The sequence below is a fragment of the Nilaparvata lugens genome, chromosome X (assembly GCF_014356525.2).
Source record: "Nilaparvata lugens isolate BPH chromosome X, ASM1435652v1, whole genome shotgun sequence".
Classification (NCBI taxonomy): Eukaryota; Metazoa; Arthropoda; class Insecta; order Hemiptera; family Delphacidae; genus Nilaparvata; species Nilaparvata lugens.
The window spans coordinates 17074948-17099307 of NC_052518.1; the positions used below are offsets into that span (position 1 = coordinate 17074948).

The 24360-nt window shown below is 33.2% G+C and overlaps 1 protein-coding gene and 1 long non-coding RNA gene across 2 annotated transcripts; both read left to right on the forward strand.

Moving 5' to 3' along the window:
* Window positions 1-372: 372 nt before the first annotated feature.
* Window positions 373-22899, forward strand: LOC120354801. The gene is made up of 4 exons (XM_039442554.1): window positions 373-650; window positions 2001-2122; window positions 3570-3738; window positions 22698-22899. Exons 2-4 carry the CDS (start codon window positions 2092-2094, stop codon window positions 22882-22884), a joined length of 387 nt encoding a protein of 128 aa, XP_039298488.1. The 5' UTR covers window positions 373-650; window positions 2001-2091; the 3' UTR covers window positions 22885-22899.
* LOC111057924 lies at window positions 11695-20986 on the forward strand. The gene is made up of 4 exons (XR_005573198.1): window positions 11695-12566; window positions 13874-14000; window positions 17268-17387; window positions 20849-20986. It is a non-coding gene; the product is annotated as an uncharacterized LOC111057924 (long non-coding RNA).
* Window positions 22900-24360: the final 1461 nt, after the last annotated feature.

Consider the following 24360-nt stretch of genomic DNA (forward strand, 5'->3'; position numbering starts at 1 on the left):
CCGCGGAGATTTGTTTTTCAATTCAAGTAGATCTTAAAAGAAACCTTTGATATGCTACTTTATTAATATTTAAAAGTTCATTAGTAGTAGAATAAAATTGTAGAATTGTTATTTTTATTCAAACACATCCATCTAGCTAAATATGTCATTAGAACTATTTTTTAAATTTTAGGATACTTTTGGGTGATGGAGAATATTTCCTTTCCAAAACGTTTTGTCAATAATACGATCTCAAGTAATAAAGTTCGCGGTAGTTTAATCAGAAAATAATGTAAAACGCATCGATCAAAAACGATTATTTACGTTGAATTATCACTGTGAACAGGTATTTTACGATTACAGTATACTGAGGCTCTTATCATCAATTGAAGTGCATGCCAGTGAACATAACTAACAACTCCAGGTCTCAGGTGGAGTGCGTCATGATATCATTCAGTATTCTAAGAGACTCTTCACGATTCAATTAGTGAAATATTTCCAATTTCAATAATACTTTTGTACTTTTTACTCTTTGAACTCTTGCGTTTCACAAATCTTTCAAAATTGATGGTCATAAACAAACTTTATGGTCGATTATCAATTAAATACTGACTTACTTGTTATGGGGACGTGTTTCATTGTTTAGAACTGGGACAACAATAGATTATCAGGTATTGTATTATTCTGACATTGTATTTTGTATTTTATTTATAATGAATGTTGTATGTGACCTGGCTTATGTACTGATTTACTTTGGCTTAAATAAAATCATTGAATCAGGTAGGTTTACAATATTTTCTATACCGTAATGGAGTCAAAGATGTACCAATTATTGATAACACTTGTTTCCAATCAACAAGGAATGTAGTAATTTTGCCAAAATTTTATTTCCAATACTGCACTATCTTAAGAAAATTATATTCAGTCATAAAATACGAACTGTGCTAATCACAATACCATCTAAAATACATCAGAAAAGTTTTAAACCAGTACCTACTAATGATGACCTCAATTTCACGTACTCGATTTAAGTCTTCAAGTATTAATCTCTACTATTGAAGTCAGTTTATATTCAGTACGGTATACTTCTATCAGTGATAATTTTCTGCTCATGAATAAGTTATTGAAAGTATTCAGAATATTACAAAGAATTATTGAGGTGCAGTATTTCATCAATTATTCAAAAAGTCAGTATTGATAATTTAGTATAAATTGATTAATAGCCTATATCTACAATATTGATTTTATGCAAAACAGTTGATGGGCCTGATAGATGCTTAATTATGAGATTGATGTTGTTTCGAGAAGCTATAATAATATGTGTCTACTCAACCATAATCCATGAAATATTAATCAGTTAGTGCAAAATAAGCTGCATAAAATTCTAATGGATAAGAAATGGATTAGTGGACAAAATGGCGACAAAAATATATACTGATGCAGGGATTCATCCCGTAATTTTGGATTTCTTTTATTGTAATATCAGCTTCATATTGAGCAATCCAGTTGTTTTCCCTCAACTTTTACATTCTAAAATAACATTTTCAGATTTACTCTATTTGTATATTTTTGAACAGCAAATTGGTTCAAATTCATGAAGTGAAACATAATTTACTTCTTAGAGATATACATATAAGAAATTTTTTAGATATACATCGATAAAAATCGAGAGAGGAACAGTTTCAGGTTGACCATGTTGTTCATTTCCTAATCATTTCTATAATTTGTGTAGCCAATAAATTGTGTATTATTGGATGAATAAATAAATATATCAACACATAGAAGATATTTAAAATTGACAAATTTGATGCAGATAATGATAATTCAGCCATGCTAATTTAAGAAAATTATGAAGATACTGTGTAATAATCGCTATTAATACTAATATTAAGTTCGTTATTGGCATTATAAGAATCTAGTTTTCATGATACTTTATCGACTGGTAGTAAGTAGCCCTACCAGCCTACCAGTGGTGAAACTGGCGTGATTCATATTATTAGAATCTAATCCTAAAATTACAGAGAGACACAACAGGAGGAATAATTTCGGAATCTGGCAATTGTCAAGTAATTTTTTACTGAAATATCTCGCCAATCCATAAACAGTTCCAATATGGACAAGATAGGAAGGTGCTGTCAAAGTGGTAAGCTGCAAATTATATTATAAACTTAGCGTACGATAACTCAGAGAAGTAACTGTTATAGATAGATGACGGATTAAATAAATTATTTCACAGTGAATTCAAAAATGTATGTACATCTTTGTAGTAGAAATATTAATTGCATTCCACTACTATAATAATAACCCTACTAATAATGAACCACTCTAGAACCCTACTAATTGATAAAGACGACTAAATGAATTGATAATACTGTTACAAAATATTCCTCTTTTCTCATACAATTCAATTAAATTTATTAAGAATAAATAATAAACATGATTAAAAATATTAAATATTGGTAGCGTAAATCCAAAAGAGAAATCACGAGTAGAATTGAACAGGCTAGGCAGGCAACACAAACATTAAATTCCATACTCTGGCCCAAAAATATTACAAACTTAACAAAAAAAAAGGATTTATCATTCCATTGTACAGAGTATATTATTGCTTTATGGCTCTGAAACTTGGTAGTTAACAAAAAGAGACAGTATTGCTGTGGAAATGGATTTCTTGAGCCGTAGTTGTTTCAAAGATGGATCGAGTGAAGAGTACTGAGATGGATAAAGCGATAAATATAGAGTGAGAAATCGAAATAAATGGCAAATGGGATGCGAGAAACATCTGCAGCTGTAGAACAAACTCGTTTATTTACATACAGATAGGAAAATAATACAGATAAAATAGGGAGTGATAGGATGCAGGAAAATCAGAAATCATTATTAACACTAAGTTCAGTTGAAATTTACATTCAGAAACAGTTAACAATTTTTCTTATTCACTTAACACAGAATTTCAAAATTGAAAATCTTTGAGTTGGAAAACTTGAAAGTATCGAACAAACCATAATCTAAAAATAAAAAAAATATTGTAGGTCTTAGACCTATAATATGGGTAGGTACTTTATAATATTCAGAAATGTGAATATAAAAATGTTCGAACTCAGGTGGTTTTAAACTCTATAAGATAAAATATAATATTGAAATTCATCTATACTAACAGTTATATTTGTTAGCCCATGAATTGTACCCACCAACTAATCTAGATTTTCTTTAATCACCTGAGAAATTCCAGCTTGCAATTAAATGTTCCATTGAATCAATAAAATAGTGAAATATTGAGAATTTCTTAACTGAATCAAAAATATAACTCGAAAAATGATAATCTCTTGTTTAGTTCTGTTTTTTATAAGTACGATTTTGAAAAATAAGAACCTCTGAAATAATATTTTATCATAACAACTTAGCATACTAACTGATATACTATATAGTAATGTTCTGACAGTGTTTTATCTCTATAAAAAAGAAGGTATTCGACTTTTCAAACATTAGTACACAATTTTTATTGTTTTTATATTCCAGTAAGAATATTTTCATGTTCTAGAATGATTTAAGCTTTATTAGTTTTCTTTACCGTATTTTTCATGTTCTAGTGTACACATATCCTGTCAACAGACAAAAGGCAATAATAGCCGGCAGTGTAGGAGGATTTATAGTAATTGTAATTTTTGCAATTATTCTAATGAATGCTGGAGGCGATAGCACGGTAGAAACAAAAGTAGAAGGAAGACAAGCGTTGAAAACAGCACCTCTTATTATTGGGTAAGTGGTCTTGAGTAACAGCGTTTCATAATGGATAAGTTAATCTCTTCATATTATTATTATTATTATTTCATTCATCACATGACAAGTGAGTGTTTATTGCAGTCAAAGTCGGCCTTTGGCAAGACTTTGGTGCATTACTAAACAGAAATGTTCAAAAATGATCTCACAATGGATGCTGTGCTGAGAACAACTGCTTTTTCCATGGCATATTTTGCACTTTTCGATATTCCCATCTGACAAAGATTTGCTGACACTTTCCTAGTTACAACTCCAACCGTGGAGATAATGACAGGAACAATTGTGACCTTTTCTTGCATCCAGACATCCTTGATCTCAGCAACCAAGGGAAGGTACTTGGAGACCTTTTCATTATAATACTGGTCCAAGTTGTGGCAGCATGGTATGCCAACATCTATTAGTGTTGTTTCCTTGGCTACCTTATCCATGAGGATGATATCTGGCCTATTATGAGCAACTGTTCTGTCTGTCAGCACCGACCGATCCCAATATAACTTATGTGTCTCATTCTCCAAGACTGGGGATGGCTTGTACAAGTAGTAGGGCAGCTTCTTATTGATGATTTGGTACTTCAGAGCAAGGTCCTGATGCAAGATCCCAGCTACTGCATTGTGGCGCTTTAAATAGTCAGTAGCTGCCAGTGATTGACATGCAGACATGATGTGCTGAATAGTCTCAGATGCCAAGCCACAACGTCTGCATGAATCATCATTTATAGGCAGCTTCATTATATGCCTTTGATAATTTTTTGTTGCGATTACTTGATCCTGATTGCCACCAAGAATCCTTCCGTTTCAATAAACAGGTCCCTGTGCCAAAGCCATGCATTGGAAGCCTCCTCATCAACTCCAGGCTGAGATAAGGCAAATGCATGTCTTCCATGAAGCTGCTTCGACTTCCATTGCTCCAGGATCTCACTCTCATGCTGTCTGTTGGTTTTAAAGTCCGCAGTAGGCAGCTCAGAAAGATTAAGTGGAGTGTACCCTTTATCAGCTTTTCTCACCACTTCATACAAGCCACCCTCCTTCTCCATGAAGTATGTCTTCATGCTTCCGATTTGTCTCTCACAAGCCCATTTTATATCAATGAGCCCGCGCCCGCCTTTCTTTCTTGGCAATATGAGCCTCTCCATACAGGCCTTGGGGTGATGAGCTCTGAACTTAGTGAGGAGCACTCTTGTTGATCTCATAAGATCTTCCAAATCAGTTGCAGTCCAACAAACAACACCGAATGAGTAAGTCAGCACAGGTATTGCATAAGTGTTGATGGCCTTGAACATATTATTGCCATTTAGCTGAGTCTTCAAAAGTCTCCTCAGTCTGGTCAGGTATGTATCTTTCATTTTCCGCTTGACATTCTTCTGGTCTATTTGTCTAGCCTGGCAAAAGCCCAAGTACTTGTAGACATCACTTGGCCCCATCGCTGCAAAAGCACTCTCCAGGTCCTCATCAACCATTTGTGCCACGACTTGACCTCTCACAACACTGAGTGTCTTACACTTCTCCAGACCAAATGCCATGCAGATATCAGCAGAAAAGGTTCTAACCAGACCCAGCATTTCCTTCAGTTGATTTTCAGTACCTGCATAGAGCTTGATATCATCCATATACATCATGTGGGACAGTGGATGAATTTCTCTTGCTTCTCCCTTCAGCTTGAATCCATGTGTTGTGGAATTGAGTAATGCAGACAATGGGTTCAGAGCTAAACAAAACCACAATGGGCTCAAACTATCCCCTTGGAAAATACCTTGACAGACTGGTATAGTATTGGTCTGAATTTGTCCAGCATTACTTCTCATTTTCAGCACTGTCCCCCACATCGACATGAGATGCTTCAGCAGCATTATGACTGAGTTGTCAATTTTGTAAATATACAGGACTTCAATCAACCAGGAGTGAGGGACACTGTCAAAGGCTTTTCGGTAGTCAATATAAGCCATATGAATATGCCTTTTCTTTTTGACAGCTTGTCCCATTGCCACTGAGTCAATGGTCAAAACCTCCTTGCAGCCCAGCCCACCTTTCATACAGCCTTTCTGCTCATCAGCCAGCAGTCTCTCCCGACTCAAGTATGACTGCACTTGATCTGTTATACATGCAGTGAGAACCTTGTATAGTGTACATAGGCAAGTGATTGGCCTATATTGGGAAGGGTCATGAGTTCTATCATTTTTAGGAAGCAAGTATGTCACTCCTTTGGTGAGAAATTGTGGAACTCTGTTGGGACTCTCAAGAAATGAGGAAAAGTGACTTGCTATGAATTGATGGAAGATTGGAAGCCTTTTCAACCAAAAATTGTGGAGCTTGTCTGGTCCAGGCGCAGACCAGTTGCTGGTTTTTGAGATTGCGTTTTTAACTTCAGCTGTTCCAATCAATATTCTCGGCATTTGTTGAGCTCCAGCCACTCTATCTTTTTCATTCTGAATCCATAAAGCATTTTGATTATGATCCCTGCCACCCGCCCACAAACCTCTCCAGTACTTCTCAACCTCACTCAGCTGTGGATGCTCTCCTCCATCTTCAACCTGTTCTCCACTTAGGCCCCTGTAGAAAATCTTCTCACTTTTTTGAAACTTATAATTATCCTCCTTCCTTCTCAATGATATTCTGTAACGTCTCAGCCTATTAGCCTTAACAGCCAGCTTCTGAGTGAGGGTATCTAGCATCTCTTGAGGGGTTATTATTATTATTATTATTATTATTATTATTTATTATTATTATTATTATTATTATTATTATTATTATTATTATTATTATTATTATTATATTATTATTATTATTATATTATTATTATTATTATTATTATTATTCCATGTTGGAAGTTGCTTAACCACCACTCAACCCTAGGGTTCCGACCTACAAGGGAGAGTGATTTGCTAATTAATGATACAAATATTCCACACAAGCATGTGCCATGTCCGTCATCCACGAATCATTTGTCCTGAGTAGACGGATGGAGCTCAAAATGACCGCTTTCTGCATCTGCCTTGATAGTGAAATGGCACTCTTATCACGAGCAGGAATTTATTTTTAATTTGAAAGCAGAGATATATATGTAGATATAGCGTATGGCATTTCCGTGTAATTTCGCACTGATTACAAGTGCACGTCCAAATTTAAAATGTAATTTAAAATGTACTGGATCGCCTGAGGGCTTGTCACAGTAAAGTCATTACTGTCACCTAGGTAGGCACGTCTGTCACATTCATAGACAATGTGTTTCATTGTCTGCAATGGAGCTCCACAATCGCATCCTGGAGAGTCTATAAAGCTCCATTTGAAAGGAGATGCTTTGCATCTACCGTGCGATGTTCGGATTCGGTGGAAAGCCAAATCCTGGTGGCCTGGTGCACTCTCTGAGAGCATCTGGAATTATAGGGGGTGCCTCCTCTCTCCATCTCTCCATCAAAAAAAAGTTCTCACTCTTGAGGCGCTCTGCCAGCTTTATTGTTGGCTTTCTGGATTTGAGGTTCCTCATGTTCAGGTCTGGGATATCCTCATGAATTGGAAGTTGCTGGCTGGAACATATCCTGTTGTGCAGTCGCAGTAGGGCCTGACATCTGCGCAGATTGGGCGGTGGTATCCCACTAAGAACAGGTAGCCAGGGAACTGGTGTTGTTCTCAGGGCTCCAGTAATAATGCGCATTGTGTTGTTAAGTTGCACATCTAACAACTTAGTGTGGTAGCTGTTCATCCAGGATGAAGCACAATACTCGGCAGCAGAATACACCAGACCAAGGCTTGAGCACCTCAGAGTTGATGGAGATGAGCCCCATGTGGTGCCACATAATTTTTGTATTAAATTATTCCTCGTCTTCACCTTGGCTACCATGTTTTTAATGTGTTGATTGAAGGAGAGTGTCCTATCAAGGGTAACACCAAGGTATTTTGGAAAACTGTTGTGGCGCAGTTTAGTGTTGCTCATTGTTACCTTCAGCTTGGCATTTGCCATTTTATTATTCAGGTGAAAGGCAGACACTTCAGTTTTTCCCATGCTCGGGCACAGTCTCCATTCTGAGCAATAAACTGCTAGAGCATGCTGGTCACTGGTTAGGGTCTCCTCGCTGCTCTCCAAGTCCTTTTTTTTGTGTGGCAACCCAGTCAGCACACAGACGTATATAATACGTCAAACTTATGTATTAGCCAATGTCAATCCAAGTAAATAATACGTATAACATTGATATTGAATACGTCCCATTTACATATAAATGTCCCGACTTTTCATGTATACTATAAGTAATTCTTGATACGTATATATACGTATTTCTTGATACGTATAATATACGTATTTCTTGATACGTATATATACGTATTTATTGAAATGTATACTAAACGTATTTCTTGATACGTATATACTATACGTATTTCTTGATACGTATGCTATACGTATTTCATTATATGTATACTACACGTATTTCTTGATACGTATAGTATACATATTTTCCAATACATATATTTGATGTATTGACCTATACATCTATTTTATGTATTGAATAATACATCAAATATAGCCTTCATATTGTCCAATACATAAATTTGATGTATTGAGTAATATGTCTATTTTATGTATTGATTGATACGTAAATATGTCACACTATTTCATCTATTGTATGTATTTCATACAAATATCTCATTTAATTGAGGTACCTCATTTATACATGTTGCCTAATACATCTAATTATCGACAAACACATTAATTTATTCATGTATTATTTGTGTGATACATTCATTTCCATACACTGTACTATCCAAGTTATGTATCATCAATAACATTTTTCATTCAATTCCATTTCATAAAATAACCTTGAAGATTCCCCATTAGATAGATTAAGGGCTATGTCATCTGCATAAGCAAAGACTCTGGACATAAAAGCAGAGATGGGCGCAGCCCTCCAAGAACACCAATAATTATGAGAACTACCAGTCGTACAGAGTAGCCTCTGTTCAGCTTGTGCAGCTCCACCAGAATAGATCCTGGTACTTGATCCGTTTTTCCTCTTCTTTAGTAGCAATATTACATTCAGCTGGTGCTTAGAATTTAACTACATATATTGCACTCTTATCGAGGAGAACAACATCAGGCTTGGTAGCTGTCAAAAGCCTGGTGGTGAAGAATGAATAGACCCACTAAATCCGACAACACATACAATCCTCAACGGACCAAGTCTCCCCAACAGTACCGGCCGTATTATTATTATTAGATAATTGACCGCCTACACTATCCCCAGCCCTTCAAGCACGGCCTCTCTCTTCCTACAAGGTGCCCTACCAATGGTCACGGGACGGTCACCATCTCACCCACGAAGCGACAGAAGATTTCCAGTGTGCTGCTTCAGTGCTATCGCAACCGAGGCATCGTGCTACGACCTCTAGCCCCTACATTACCATATTTAGCCTTCAATAAGTAGTATATACTTCTAGTAGGCCTTTTTTGTTCACATTCATCAGATCATTGACCAACAATTGAAGTAGATTGACAATTCTAGAAGAAATCTAATCATTTGATTGGATCTATAGAATCTGTAATTCATTGTTATCTGTTATATATTTATTTGTTTCTTTTCCCCAGTCAGCAGTAAGGCTTGATTCAAGGCTTGAATTAGAAGCAGCCTTCACTTGTCAATCAAGGCTGAAGTTGAATCCAGCTGGAAACGATGTTGCTTGAAATTCAACTCGAAGTCCCCTTGAATTTCCATACTAGAATCGAAAGCAGCATACCCTTGTTTTTCAAGGCTAACAAACTTGATTGGAATCGAAATTTAATATGGCATGCTATGTATTCGTTCGAATTTAGCTTTTATTGCATGGGTCAAACAAGTCTTGACTTTGCCTTGAATTTCCCTTGTCAGTCAAAGCTAACAGTCTTGATTAGAATTGATCTTGAATATGGCTCGAAAGGTATTCGTTCGATTTCAGCTTTTATTGCATGAGTCAAACAAGTCTTGACTCTGCCTTGAATAACCCTTGTCAGTTAAAGCAATACCTACTATATTACTTCAGGCCCCACAACTAATTAATGACGTCATAACATGTAGATTGATTCTTCCTAGATCGTAGTAGATTCTACTAGCTTATCAATGTAACTTTTGTTACTGTATGGATTTTTATTGGATGGAATCCTATCTAAATTTCAAATTAAAGACACTTGTATTTCAATAAATAGAAATTTTATTGAAATAAAAACACTATTCCACAAATGCAATAATTAATCCATATTTTCAGATTGATAGACATAGGCCTACTCAATTCAGTGATAGAGCTATTGATAAATTCATCTCAACCAAAAATACTTAATAATAGCCTGTATCAGAGTCGAAGGAGAGGTAAATCAAAGATAAACCAAATTTCCTAACTCTTTTTTAGGAAAGAGGCTCCCACAAACTTGATCACAATTGATCTGTAGTACAAAGAAACCCATCAGGAGATGTTTTTCAGTTAGGTAAAACCTTCAATATTTTGATGTTATGGGCAGTTCCAACACTTTGCATTTACTTTTTAATTTATTAATTCAAAAGTTCTTTCACACACTTTATTCACACTGTTCTTCCACACTCTAATTACACTGTTATTTCACATTTTATTTACACTGTTCTTCTACACTTCATGTAAACCGTTGTTTTGTAGAATTGAAGCTCTTTCTTCTTATCGCTCGTATCCATTTTCGTTTCAAAGTATCATCTTTTGAAAAAGTAAAAAAACCGTTTTAAACTTTAAAACCGTACGGAAACTTTTGGAATCTTGTTATAATTCCCGCAACAATTAGGTACCGGTACACAGCAGTATCCCAATGATTTAAAACCCCAAATTCATTATTACTTTTCACAAACAAATATTAGAAGAATGATAAACAAACCATATTCATTGAAATGGAACACCGTTAAAATTGAATTTGTAATTCCAATTTTGTTGATTACCATATCAGATGTGATAACAAGCATCAGCGCCCTTATTCAATACCTACTATTACTTACTCGCTTGCTTACCGCCAGTAGATCATCGATGATCTACATGTGATGACGTCATAGTTTGTTAGAGATCAGTTGTGGGGCCTGAAGTAATAGTAGGTATTGGTTAAAGCCGATTTGAATCGATCTTGAATATAGCTTGCTACGCATTCCCTTAAATTTTGTTTCTATTGTGAGTGTCGAACAATCCTCGAGTAGCCTATTTTACATTGTCTTCTTTACATTGTCTATTTCTCATTGTCACTTCCAAAATCTCCTCTAATACAGGGGAGAAGAGATCAACCTGTAGTGTTCATCCCACACAGCACAAAAAGTTTAAAAAACGTTTAATAAATTAATAAATGTTTAAAATGTATAAATCCGATAAACGTTATGAAAACAACGTTCAATAAACGTTAGGGAATTTTACTAAAATGAACGTTTACTCTATAAACGTTTAATAAACGTCTAGAATGTATATTGCTGATAAACGTTATGAAAACAACGTTTGATAAACTTAGAAATGTTTACTAAAATAAATGTTAGAAAGGTTGGTACAGTATGGAATTTCTACAGTACCTACCCAGTCAACACACTAAGTGAAAATGTTATAAGTGAAAATCAAACATTTTTTTCAGAAGGTGTCTCCTCCCCCCTCACCTGTGTATCTTAATCCCTAAAAATGTCTCAATTTAGGCTTTCTGACCAATATTCCTAAGTGGAATTGAATCCCAATCCCTTTCTATCTTCTTCAAAAATCGTCTCCAACTCACCGTTATCGAGATAAAGAAAATGTTTTACACAAATTAAGACTGAAATTTTTTTGAGTTTTCCAAAAAGTCTCATTTTAAGCTTTTTGTTAATCAATTCAGGTGCAGAATTGCAATTCAAATACTTTTTGTCTTCTGCGAAAATCGTCTAAAATGCACTGTTAACGATATAATTGACCTTTTGCGCTAAATCCAGAGGGACTTAATAAATTTGCCAGATATTCAAGTTTCCCAAAAAAGTCGAAAAATTGTATTTCTAATCAATAGTTCGGATGCAGAATTGAATTTCAAACACTTTTTGTCTCTTGCGAAAATTGTCTACAACGTACTGTTGATGATATAATAGACCTTTTGCGCTAATTTTAATCCAAATAGGGACTTGGAAAAAATTTGATCGATTTCTAAGTTTCCCAAAAATGTTCAAAAAAGCAGTCTTTTATCACTTATTCGGCTACAGAAGTAGATTTCCAGCACTTCTTCTCAATGCAAAAATCCCGTCAGACGGGCCGTTGACGGGCTACTAACGTTTAAAATTTTAAATAATTGGTAATTGATGATGGAAAATTTTGAAAAAAATAATTAACGATTCTGTTCATGTTATAAACATTGTCCTAGAATTTCAAATGTTTCCATCCAAAATTGAGAAAGTTATATCATTTTTTCAAATTAGATTCCAGTTTGTGCTGAAAATCATGTCACACACCAAGCCTATGAAATAATTTTCAAGTTTCAAATTCAAATAATAATAAACTAGGTACTATTTTATTGATTCCAACATTATTTCAGTGGAAGCACAAATGTCCCCATAAAGAAATCATTAATCCATCCCAGAAATATGGACTGTTTTAATGTTAACAATAAAGATTGTCTATATCAATAACTTTGAAACTCCCGGGTTAATTCGTGCTTGTGCACTACTGCGCTTGAGCGACAGCCATTAAAGATGTCCTCGTCCTGTCTTCTTCAGTTTTCACTGTTTTCAGTAGTTGAAGGTGAAGTATTGCAGTATTGGTTTGTTGTTTGTTTATCCTTTATTTTATCGCGTCATCAAGTTGATGATGATTTTTGATTGCTGAAGGTCTTAAATTAAGGTAAGATCATTCATTTATGTCTAGGATATTTATTGATAAATTTAATAGCATGAAGTTACTTACTGAACAAAACTGTTTAGCCTAGTGATGGCAAAGCGTTCCCCAGACAAATTTGTAAAGCACATGTTGTTTTAAAAAGCACTATGGTAAATAATTATTATGTTAGGCCCTATTAAGAACCCTGATACAACATTAATTGCAATTTTTAGTGTGTATAAGTTAATTTTTTCCATTTTTAAACCCAAACAGTTGATTTAACCAACTGTTAACATTGTTGGTACCTTAAACTTGTAAAACAACTATCAAGTGTGGTTTCGATTTTATGATTTAGATAATAATTTTTAAACTAGTGATTATATGATTCAGTAATATCATAATAGATTGATTTAATTATTATGAATGTTTAAGATATAAGAAGCTATTGTAAAATGTTACAATAATAAAGCTAATAAGAGAATAGGCCTACCCACTAATAATATTAGTTATTTATAGGCATATTAGGGACTATGGTTACATTTGACCTGATTAACTTTTTGAATACAGTATTTTGATTAGATAAAACATTATTTCAATATGACTAGTAGCCTATCAAATCAACCTCTTGAGAAGTACTCTAAATAAACTGTAAATAGCAGCAATCATTCTTATTGATAGGCTACAATTTAATAATTAGTTCAGTACTATGTAAGTTCCTTAAATACTCCCTTGTATTGGTTTATTGTTTTAATACTATCAATTTATTAAAACCATACTAAATTATTACTTCAAAATTTCGGTGTAAATGCACGTCCAGTGCCAACATACCTGTCATCAAATTTTTGGTTGGGATCGATTATTAAGTATGCTATTTTGAGCACAAAATCACAAAAATTAAACGGCGGTCACTATTGTTTTTGAAATAAACTAAGTTCAAAGTAGCACAATTTTACATGCATTTAACCTATGAGTAGCAGCCATTTTGATTATTGAAATCATCAAATTATGATATTCCTAATCTGAGTTTTCCTAACCCAAAGCTTTTCCTAACCTAAGCTTTATTAACCTAAAGCTTTTCCTAACCTTAGCTACTTATGGTTGCTACTTATAGCATAGGTTGAATGCATGTAAAGTTATGCTACTTTGAACTTAGTTTATTTTGAAAACAATAGTGACCGCCGTTTAATTTTTTGATTTTGTGCTCAAAATATCATACTAAATCGATCCCAACCAAAAATTTGATGACAGGTATGTTGGCACTGGACGTGCACTTTAGCCAAAATTTCTTTCAATTAGATAATTGCTTTCATACATGTTCCATTTGATTTCAGACAAAGGTGGGAATAGAACTGCAGATACATATTATACTAAAATCCACCATGACAGATGAATATGATGCCAAGGATTAGATTTGAAAAAAGTTCTTCTCCTCTCTACATTTGATGAAAGCCATTTTCAGTAAGTTGCACTCTACCTCCTTCAATAATCAAATTTTTCAACATACATAAACAAACTTACTTGTAACCTTAACAAACAAACTTAGGCTACCTACAATAGCCTATATTCAAGAATTACTGGAGCAGTTTTAAGATTTTATGTCAAGCCCTATTAATAACCCTAATATAACAGTAATTGCAATTTTTAGTGTGTATAAGTTGAATGTTTATCATTTTCAAACACTAAGGCCCGGTTGCACAAAACCCGGTTAAATTTTAACCGTGATTAATTCCGCGAGAGCCAATCAGAGAAGCCGTTTTATCAAAAACGCATTCTCTGATTGGTTCTCGTGAAGTTAAGCACGGTTAAAATTTAACCGGCTTTTGTGCAACCGGGTCTAACAGTTGATTAAACTGTTACCATTGTTGGTTAACTTCAAACTTGTAAAAAATCTATTAAGTTAGTGGTTTTAATTTCATGATTCAATACATTTTAAGCTAGTGATTATATGATTCAGTAATATTATAATAGATTGATTCAATATCATGAGTTACATTTGGTAACCCCCTTTATAATGCTGATGTAGCTATGCATTGTTATTTACTAGCCATTAGTTTAGTTGCTTTTTCGAGTCAGTCTGTTGCCAGAGCTCGTAGAGCGTACATCGCTTATAACCATGTATTAGATGTATTAGTATGTTGAAATAAATAATTCTTTTTAAAAAAGCCGGTTGGTTATTCCAGTTCCTTAACTGGCGCCCGAACCACCCTCGCGCAGTTTTCCGATGTTGTTCGTTTGACAATATTAGTTTTCCGATTCGTGTCGCGATCGCTTATTTCGACTTTGAAAAGGAACCTATCGGAGGACTAAGTGAGGTGAACCTTCAACTTCAACGGAACTTCTACACGGGATAACCACGCCACCGGACTCCTTTCATCTTGGCAACCACACTGGCAGACTCCTTCCGGAACGCTTTCATCCAACAACCGGAAGTAAATCCAGTTCTTACCATTGCTGCTACTGACACGATGATACCAATCCTACTTCTCCTGTTGCTGGCCCCAGCAGCACCTTATGAAATGATTGATCTGAGCAAATCCTCCGGTGTTGCTCCCATTAAAATTCAGAACTCCTTTATTGTAAACACGACATACACATATGTTCATAAAATAAGTACTAGTTATTTAAGATTAGAATTAAGTAATATAGAAACATTTATTGATTTTTTAGCTAATAAGGATATTGATAAGAGTCGCCTAAGCATCATGAAATTAAATTTAAAGTATACAAAGAGTAAATTAAATCAAATCCAATCAATTAGTTATAGACAAAAACGAGGCCTTTTTAATAGTGTAGGATCTGCACTTTCTTGGCTCACTGGTAATATGGACGCTAACGATAAGGAACGATATGATAAAATTTTACAAACTGTGCAATCAAACGAATACCATCTTAGTAATAATGTAGAAAAACAATTTGCTGTTAATCATAAATTAATGGAGGAATTCAACAATGAAATGAAAACAATACGATCAAATAATATGAAAATCAGTAATTACTTTAATTCATTGTATAATGAATCAAACAGAATCGAACTTAATCAGCAATCCTCATTGTTATTTGACTCTCTCTTGCTTTTAAATAATAAAATTTCTGATATTGTAACAAGCTTAGAATTTTGTAAATTGAATGTACTCCACTCGACTATTATTTCTCACGATGAACTTTTTCTCATGCACCGAAATTCGAATTTTAGCTTCATTTCAAACGATGTCAGTGTAATATGGAAACTCAGCAAAGTCCATTGTGCAATGTTTAAAGACCACATTTCTTATTTCATTGAAGTACCGCTACAGTCGGCAATTTATGAAACATTTTTCCTGTTGTCATATCCTGTCATTCAAGAAAATGAAATTGTAACAACAATTGTACATCCTTCTTTTGTACTCCGTAATGATAAATTATTTTTTGGAACTTGCGAACTTATCAATGATAATTATTATTGTAGTAATATAAGTAGTATTGAAAATTTATGTATTGAACAATTGTTAGATGATAGAGATTTAAATGGATGTAATAAATTAGTTTTAAAAGATGAGTCTTCTTTAGTGAAATATATTAACATAATTGATAGTTTTATATTATTTAATGTAAGTTCATGTATAATTTACAGTTCTGCCAAGAAGAAAAATGTTACTCTCTTTCCAAACAGAAAAACTAAATTGTTAAAAATTGATAACTCAGAGACTTTAATTGGATATTACAGACCAAACATATTTTGGGAAAATGAAGTTATTGTGCCAACTAAACTTATAGAAAATAAGAAGATTTCTAATTTTAGTTTTGATGAAGTACATACTGCAAACATAAAATTTCAACAACTTGATATTATTGATGAATTACCTCTACAAGACAATAGAATCATCTATATTGTTGTAATTACTATATTATTTATTTTGGTTGTAATTTTATTGATATTCATTTTTATTAAAATAATTTGGCAAAAACTGTCCATTTCTAACTCAAATAATTGTAATTCTGGCGTGGATAACGATATTGTTAATACCGATTCCCAACAAATGTATCCAAGATTGCCATGTAACTAATACTTAATTTTTGTACTTGGACTTAATACTATTTTATTTTTGAAGCTGAGGGCAGCTTCACACTTGGGGGGGAGGAGTTACATTTGGTAACCCCCTTTATAATGCTGATGTAGCTATGCATTGTTATTTACTAGCCATTAGTTTAGTTGCTTTTTCGAGTCAGTCTGTTGCCAGAGCTCGTAGAGCGTACATCGCTTATAACCATGTATTAGATGTATTAGTATGTTGAAATAAATAATTCTTTTTAAAAAAGCCGGTTGGTTATTCCAGTTCCTTAACTATGGATGGTTATGATATAAAAGAAGCTATTGTAAAATGTTACAATAATAGAACTATTCATAACATCATAATAGGCCTACCTACTAATTATTAGTTATATTTATTAGGGACTATAGTTACATTTTTGTTAGGGACATGAACTAAATTTTTTTCTAATATTTTGATTAGATTAAACCATATTTATTCCAATATGACCAGTATAAAATAACCCCCTTGAGAAATACTTTAAATAAATTGTAAATAGAAGCAATCATTCTCATTGATAGGCTACAATTTGATAATTAGTTCAGTACTATGTAAGGTCCTTGAAAACTCTCTTGTATTGGTTTATTTACTATCACTTATAAAATTCCTTTCAATTAGAAAATCGCTTTCATACATTTAATGTATCATTTGATTTCAGGCAAAGGTGGGAATAGAAGTGCAGACGCATATACCAAAATCCACCATGACAGACGAATATGCTGCCAACTACAGTTTTAGATTCAAAACTCCTTTCTACATCTGATGGAAACCATTTTCAGTAAGTTGCACTATACTATTTCCTAATAATATAAGACTTTATTAATTGACATATACCTAGAAACAATTTAGCGAAATCATGGAACTGTTCACCATGGTTACAAGTTATTTTTAGAACGTTGAACTGTCTGGTTACTAATAATTATTTCAGTTGTCTCTTGGAAAGCGTAGTGCCAACACGTTGCTCTTGTATTGTGTTTTTGTTTCTGCTCAGTGCAGTATTATTATTATTATTATTATTATTATTGACGATTATTAGTATATTTTATTGATTATTTTCATGGGACACAAATTTACAAAGGAAATACCATATATTATTCACGGTAGTATGATATTTTTTATTTCAATGTGTCCATGGGATACTTATGAAGGCAAAAAACACTTGTGTAAAGCAAGAATAGATCTTAATTATAATTTAAATAGTTCAACAAATTATAACTTCAAATAATATAACATTAATTATTCATGAAATTATTCAACTACTTTACAGTACAGTAGTGTAATGCGCTTTATTTTTTGATAAAATAACAGCATTAAAGTCATTAAAAGTCATGATTATCTATTTTTTTATCATAATTGGGATAAATAAAAATCTTTATAATGTTTAAATGATGTTCATATATTCTTAGGGCTTATCTAGACTGTTTATTTTTGTGATAAAGCTAGGCAACCGTTGATGGGTTCGCATTGCTATGTTTCAGGAGTTGATAAAATAACGTTAATATCCTGAAATTCCTAAAGAAGCTGTTAGTTCTTTCCACAGACTTCATAAGGATAAAATTTCTAAATGAGAATAGAATCTGTTTAAGAGAAAGAACTAAAACGATGCAGAAAAAACTAATAGAAAGTACAAAAACGTATTTGATATGGTATTATCAAATCAAATTGTGTGTTCAAACGATTTGTTTTAGACTCGCCGGTAACATTTATAGGATTTTTACTGAAAATTAGTTTGATATTGTTTCAAAGGGGATGAAATGCTGAACATTTTGATGTCAATCACTTCTATGTAAAGTTGATGGTTGATTTGCTATGAGGGCTCAAAGTTGGCATTTTTACATTTGAATGCATGTTAAGCCAGGGCGAGAGGTCGCAGCATGACGTCACACCATAGCAGGCTGCGTTCTCCACGCGTCTTATGTGATCAAGGCAACCTACTATTATACTATTCTTGAGTGTAAACCACCTGAACCAACCCATTTTTTTTTCAATTATAAGGAAATAGCAGTATCATCAAAGGCCAATGACATACATATACGTACACAAAATTCATCATTAGTAAATTATTATTATTGATCATGTTTTCAAAGTATAAAAATAAAAATCCAAGAAAATATTTGACTTACAGATAGAAAATTGAATTGTCCAATATGTTGTGAAATGAAAATAGTTCATTCAATAAACTTATTTGTGAATAAAACAATCATGTCAAAAAGGCTTTCTTTTATGAAAGTATGGAATGATCATAAATTAGTAGTCCCAATACATGTGGAGAAATTGCAAATCAGTTACTTGAATCAAAGAAGAACTCATCGTTTCGTACACTTCACCGCTTGCTCCCAATACTCTTTTCAAATTTCTTCTACATGTTTGCCTTTTTGCAACCAATGTCCAATCACTGCTACCCAAAGACGGAACCTCCTTCAAACACAGTTTTTCAAAAACCTTTGAAATTCAACGATACATATACACATATACAGAGTGAGTCATATGTATGGGAACCCTTCAATAATTTGGAGACTGTTGTAGATATAATTCTGTAACTTTCAGGATAAGTTATTGATAGAATACTCTACCTTTTAATGTACAAACGAGTTCCAACCCCACATAACGGGTTTACTTGGGGGTTGTAACTGGAATATTTAAAATGTAAACACCCATTGTGTGGTTAATCATTTTAAAGGTATTTTTAAAACAAGAAAGATGACATCAATAATAATGTTCTATGATAATTGTATCCAAAATGGCGGCTGATTGAAGTTTTAGTTTTTGAAGAAATGAGGGTTTGTAACTCAAATATTTAAAATGTAAACACCCATTGTGTGGTACATAATTTTAAAGGCCTTTTTAAATCAAGAATGACGACATCAATAAAAATGTTCTATGATACTTTTATAAAAAATGGTGGCTGATTGAAGTTTTAGTTTTTATAGAAATGATTGATAAAAGTAATAAAACTTGAAACAACACTTTTTTTGATGAATAACGAAACACATTGAAAAACTGATTATTTATTTAGTAATCTGTTTGGTACCTACTTTTTACTTTCCTTGCCCTATTACCATAGGTAAGGAAAGTATTGCTTAAGGTACCCCAATTTCTAAATTTCTATACGTTTGAAGGTCCCCTGAGTCCAAAAAACTGGTTTTTGGGTATTGGTCTGTGTGTGTGTGTGTGTGTGTGTGTGTGTGTGGTGTGTGTGTGTGTGTGTGGTGTGTGTGTGTGTGTGTGGTGTGTGTGTGTGTGTGTGTATGAGTGTATGTGCGTCTGTGTACACGATATCTCATCTCCCAATTAACGGAATGACTTGGCATTTGGAACTTAAGGTCCTTTCACTATAAGGATCCGACACGAAGAATTTCGATCAAATGCAATTCAAGATGGCGGCTAAAATGGTGAAAATGTTGTCAAAAACAAGGTTTTTCGTGATTTTCTCTGAAACCGCTCCAACAATTTTGATCAAATTCATACCTAAAATAGTCATTGATAAGCTCTATCAACTGTCACAAGTCCCATATCTGTAAAAATTTTCAGGAGCTCCGCCCCATCAATGCAGATAGAATCCCAATTATCAGGCTTCAGATACAATTGAAACAAAAAAAATCAAGTGGAGTAGATTGAGCATGAAAATCTCTACAATTAATGTTCAGTAACATTTTCAACTAAAATTGAAAATAAGCTTTAAATTCGAGAAAATGTGATTATTCAATTGCAAATTATTGTTGATTCTATTAAATCATTCACTATGAAGAGATAGCAGACCTCATGTGTGTCTCCAGCGTTATTACCCTGTCACCAGCTGGCTCAAATCACTGAATAGTAGACTTGAGATGCGCGGGAACAATAGCGTCAGGTGATCAATTTTCATAACGGCAAGGAAAGTTGTGTGAGTGCGCCACACCAGATTTTTACATTTCATTTCAAAAGATGCTCCCGAAATGCTCCCCTTTATTCTCTCGTTTGACAGTGTGCAAAACTGTCATAAATGTAAATGAGATGTCCTTATGAAGGTCTAAATCAACCACTTATGAGGGGTTAAAATTCATTTATGTATGTCAAAAGGTAGAGTATTCGACCAATAACTTATCCTGAAAGTTACAGTATGTATATCAGTCTCCAACTTATAAAAGTTTTTAAGCTACATAATCAGCATTCTGAGAATTGATTACCGAGAAATTTTATATTTTACTCATAATAACCTATTAAGTTATCCCACTAAACTGTACATTTCATATTTTACAGGACCAAGAGCAGAGAGACTACGCCTCATGAAGCTCAAATCGAGGACGATAGCAGTTCAAAGTAAAAATATATAATTAGTTATAAATTGAAAGTTCAATTTTTGTAATATTAATAAAAATCATTGCATTTTATTGAAAATAATGCTTTCTTATTTACATTTTTCGCTCATATAGATATACTCTGAAGTTAAGCTTTAAAGAAAATAAACTAATATAGATATTAATATATAATATTTAATATTTTAATAGATATTCAAAGTAATAATTGATGTGTTACTCAGATGTATATGAACTGTATTCCATTTGAGGTGTTGCAAGCATAGAGGGCTGTTGAACTAGAGCAGATTTGATTTAATTAATTCATCGAATGGCGAGTGACTCATGCACTGCTCCCTCTCAGGACAGTCTGCAAGCTGTTATTGGTTAGCAGAGGTCGATCTCGACTCAATCAATACAGCTACAGAGACAGTTTATAGACTGCCCTGACAGGAGAGAATGAATAAGTAATTTGCCATTCACAGGAGAATTTTAAAGAATATTTCAATTTGAATAATATTAAAAATATAAAATATATATTAATAATCTGATTCACTGCAATCCAATATAAATGCTTAATCATAATTCAAATTTCATCCAGAATTTGAAATAAATCTGTAATTCTTATTATTCATGACTCAATTATTCTTCCAAACTAATGCTCCAATCTTACTATTGCCTTAATACTCTATTTCTATACTCAGTGGACATCCATACATTCTATATATAGATGAAATCTATATAATATATATATATAGTCTATATATATATATATATATATATAATATATATATATATATATATATATTATATAATCTATATATTATATAGATTTCATCTATATAATCTATATATTAATGAAATCTATATAATATAGGCTATATATTATATAATCTATATATTATATATAGATTTCATCTATAATTATATAGAATGTATAGATGTCCACTGAGTATAGAAATAGAGTATTACGGCAATAGTAAGATTGGAGCATTAGTTTGGAAGAATAATTGAATCATGAATAATAAGAGTTACAGATTTATTTCAAATTCTGGATGAAATTTGAATTATGATTAAGCATTGATATTGGATTGCACTGACCTTAAATCAGGATTGATTCACTCTAAACATCCAGCTTGAATCCGACTCTAATTGATCTAGAATCACAATAGAATCGAGCTTGAATTTCGTGAAAGGTGTGCCAGGTGGCCTTGAATGGGGGGATTGCATCCAGCATGCGTTTCAAGCCTGAGTCAAGACTGCATCTCAATCCTGATTTGACCGTGCATCTCGGGCCTGAATCGAGCTCGCAACGCGACCTTGATTTTAGCTCGCAGCACCAGCCTGATTAGAGCCTGCATTTCGAGCTCGAAACTGGCTTGAACGATGTATAAACGGGCTCTTGAATTTAACTCATTTCGAGCAAAACACATGCGAATGAAATCTTGAATCAAGCCCTCAAGTTTGACAAAATGAGCTTGTTTTGATTTCGATTCAAGTTGATTTTGCTGATTGGGTCCTGTAATAAATTCAAATTTCCATATCACTATACATTATTCTATTTGTTTCTATGAATACTTATTCGTTTCTTATGCAAACCGTATATTATACGGACGTTAGATGAGGGTACAGTATATCTGAACAAAAAAAATTGAATTTTCCCTGACAAAGTTCGAATAAATTCTATAATATGAAAAAGTCTACTAAAAAGCATAAAACCTAGACACTAGTAAAAAAGTATTCATATCAAACCATTATACTGGTTCAATGCAATTCCCAGACATCAGAACGTATAATATGATTGTTTGTTTCAGGGAAAACAGTATCGCCAGAAACTTGAAGCGCTACAGGAAAAATAAAATAAATGAATTCAATTTTGTCAATGCTTTCAAAGACAACAAATGGAAAAAGCAATGCAAGGAGTGTGTTACTGATTTGGAAACATTGAGCAAAGGAATGGTCGCTAGTCAGGTGAGTGAAGATCAAGAAAAGACACTTTAGTGAGATTCAAGTATTAAAGTCAGTGGATTTCATAGGGAATAGCATTATTATTTTCCAGTTTCATATCCACTGCCTTCTTCACTGAATGGTTGTTATTCGAGTGATTTCGGTGAACCTGATCTTGTTTTATTAGTTGTTTTTTCATTGATAAAATGGTCAATTACGACCTATCTCAAATATATTTTTCCCATCGGAAATATGTTGGTTTCATGATTTAGACCTAGTAATATTTTTTATAATTTGGATGAAATATTCTGGTAGTTCATAATATTTATACAATAGCCTGTTACAAAAAAATTGTGAACATTGCGCAGTAGGAAAAGGAGCTATCTGCTTTGCCTGATGACAGACAAGGATAGTTAACCAATGGCAATTAAATGCTGTCTTACGAAAGTTCATCTCACTATAACCAAAAACATTTTATGAATCGTTCAGTAAAGGAAAAAAGATGAAAGTGAGGGGTTTTCCTCATGAATGTCTAGTTGTTGATTGAATCACAGAGAGTCTCATCAACTGAAATTGAATAATATATACGCAGGCATTCATTAATCAGATTAAAGAATATTTCTCTGAATATTATAAATACCGGTACTACTATAATCAATTAAGTAAGGAATGTATGAATTACATTTCTGGAAATTTTACAAATCATATTATTGATTTTTATTTGAGAGATATTGACGATTATCGTGAAAGTCTTTGTATCGTGAATGAAGAGTATGTCTTTTATTGGGATTTATCTATTATGAAAATTTTATCATATATATTCATGGCATAGGTAGCTTACTGGAAGACAGCGGCTTGTGAAGAATGATTTGTTTGGTTCATAGTGTCCGTCAAATGAATACATGCTTGTAATAATGGAAGGGTACAAAGTACCTACTCTCCATACCATTATTTAAAGAACCAGCCTTCTCTATTATTATCTATCAGTTTATAACTTGTATGTATTTCAACATTTCATATAAATCTATATGATGGTAATGATGAATTGGTGTAAAGATCCATTATTAAATATGATGAATGAATTTATATTGTTCTCAATAAACATTATAAACATAGTTCATAAAATAGTCAAAGGAATTGACAGATATTTGGATTCAAAATGTTCTGAAAGTTCATTTGAAAAAGTGATATAATTAATGGTACTCTCATTGATGATATTTACGGTTGAAGCATTTTTCTCAATTGATGAAAAGGGTGGAGAACAATTCCAAGACAACTCAGCTTGTACAGTAGTAGAGAAATTTGTCCACAATTAAAAAAACTAGTTCCAATTTCATATTAATTTCCATTTAGAGGCTATTATGATTAACAATAGACTAGTTGAAAAGAATAATCTCAATTTATCCAATTAGGTGTCACTCTTCAACAGCAAGCTAACTCATGGAGTCGTACATTAGAGTTCAAAAAGGGAGATTTTCCACCAAACAATCATTCCAAATTCTCCAACTACCTTCTGTTACTAGATAAGAC

Excerpts from the sequence above, each read along its gene's own strand:
- LOC120354801 (XM_039442554.1), top strand. The coding sequence starts at position 2,092 with ATGGACAAGATAGGAAGGTGCTGTCAAAGTG. Across the intron at positions 2,123-3,569 it reads AGGAAGGTGCTGTCAAAGTG|TGTACACATATCCTGTCAAC; the intron begins GTAAGCTGCAAA and ends TTCATGTTCTAG. Across the intron at positions 3,739-22,697 it reads ACAGCACCTCTTATTATTGG|GGAAAACAGTATCGCCAGAA; the intron begins GTAAGTGGTCTT and ends TGTTTGTTTCAG.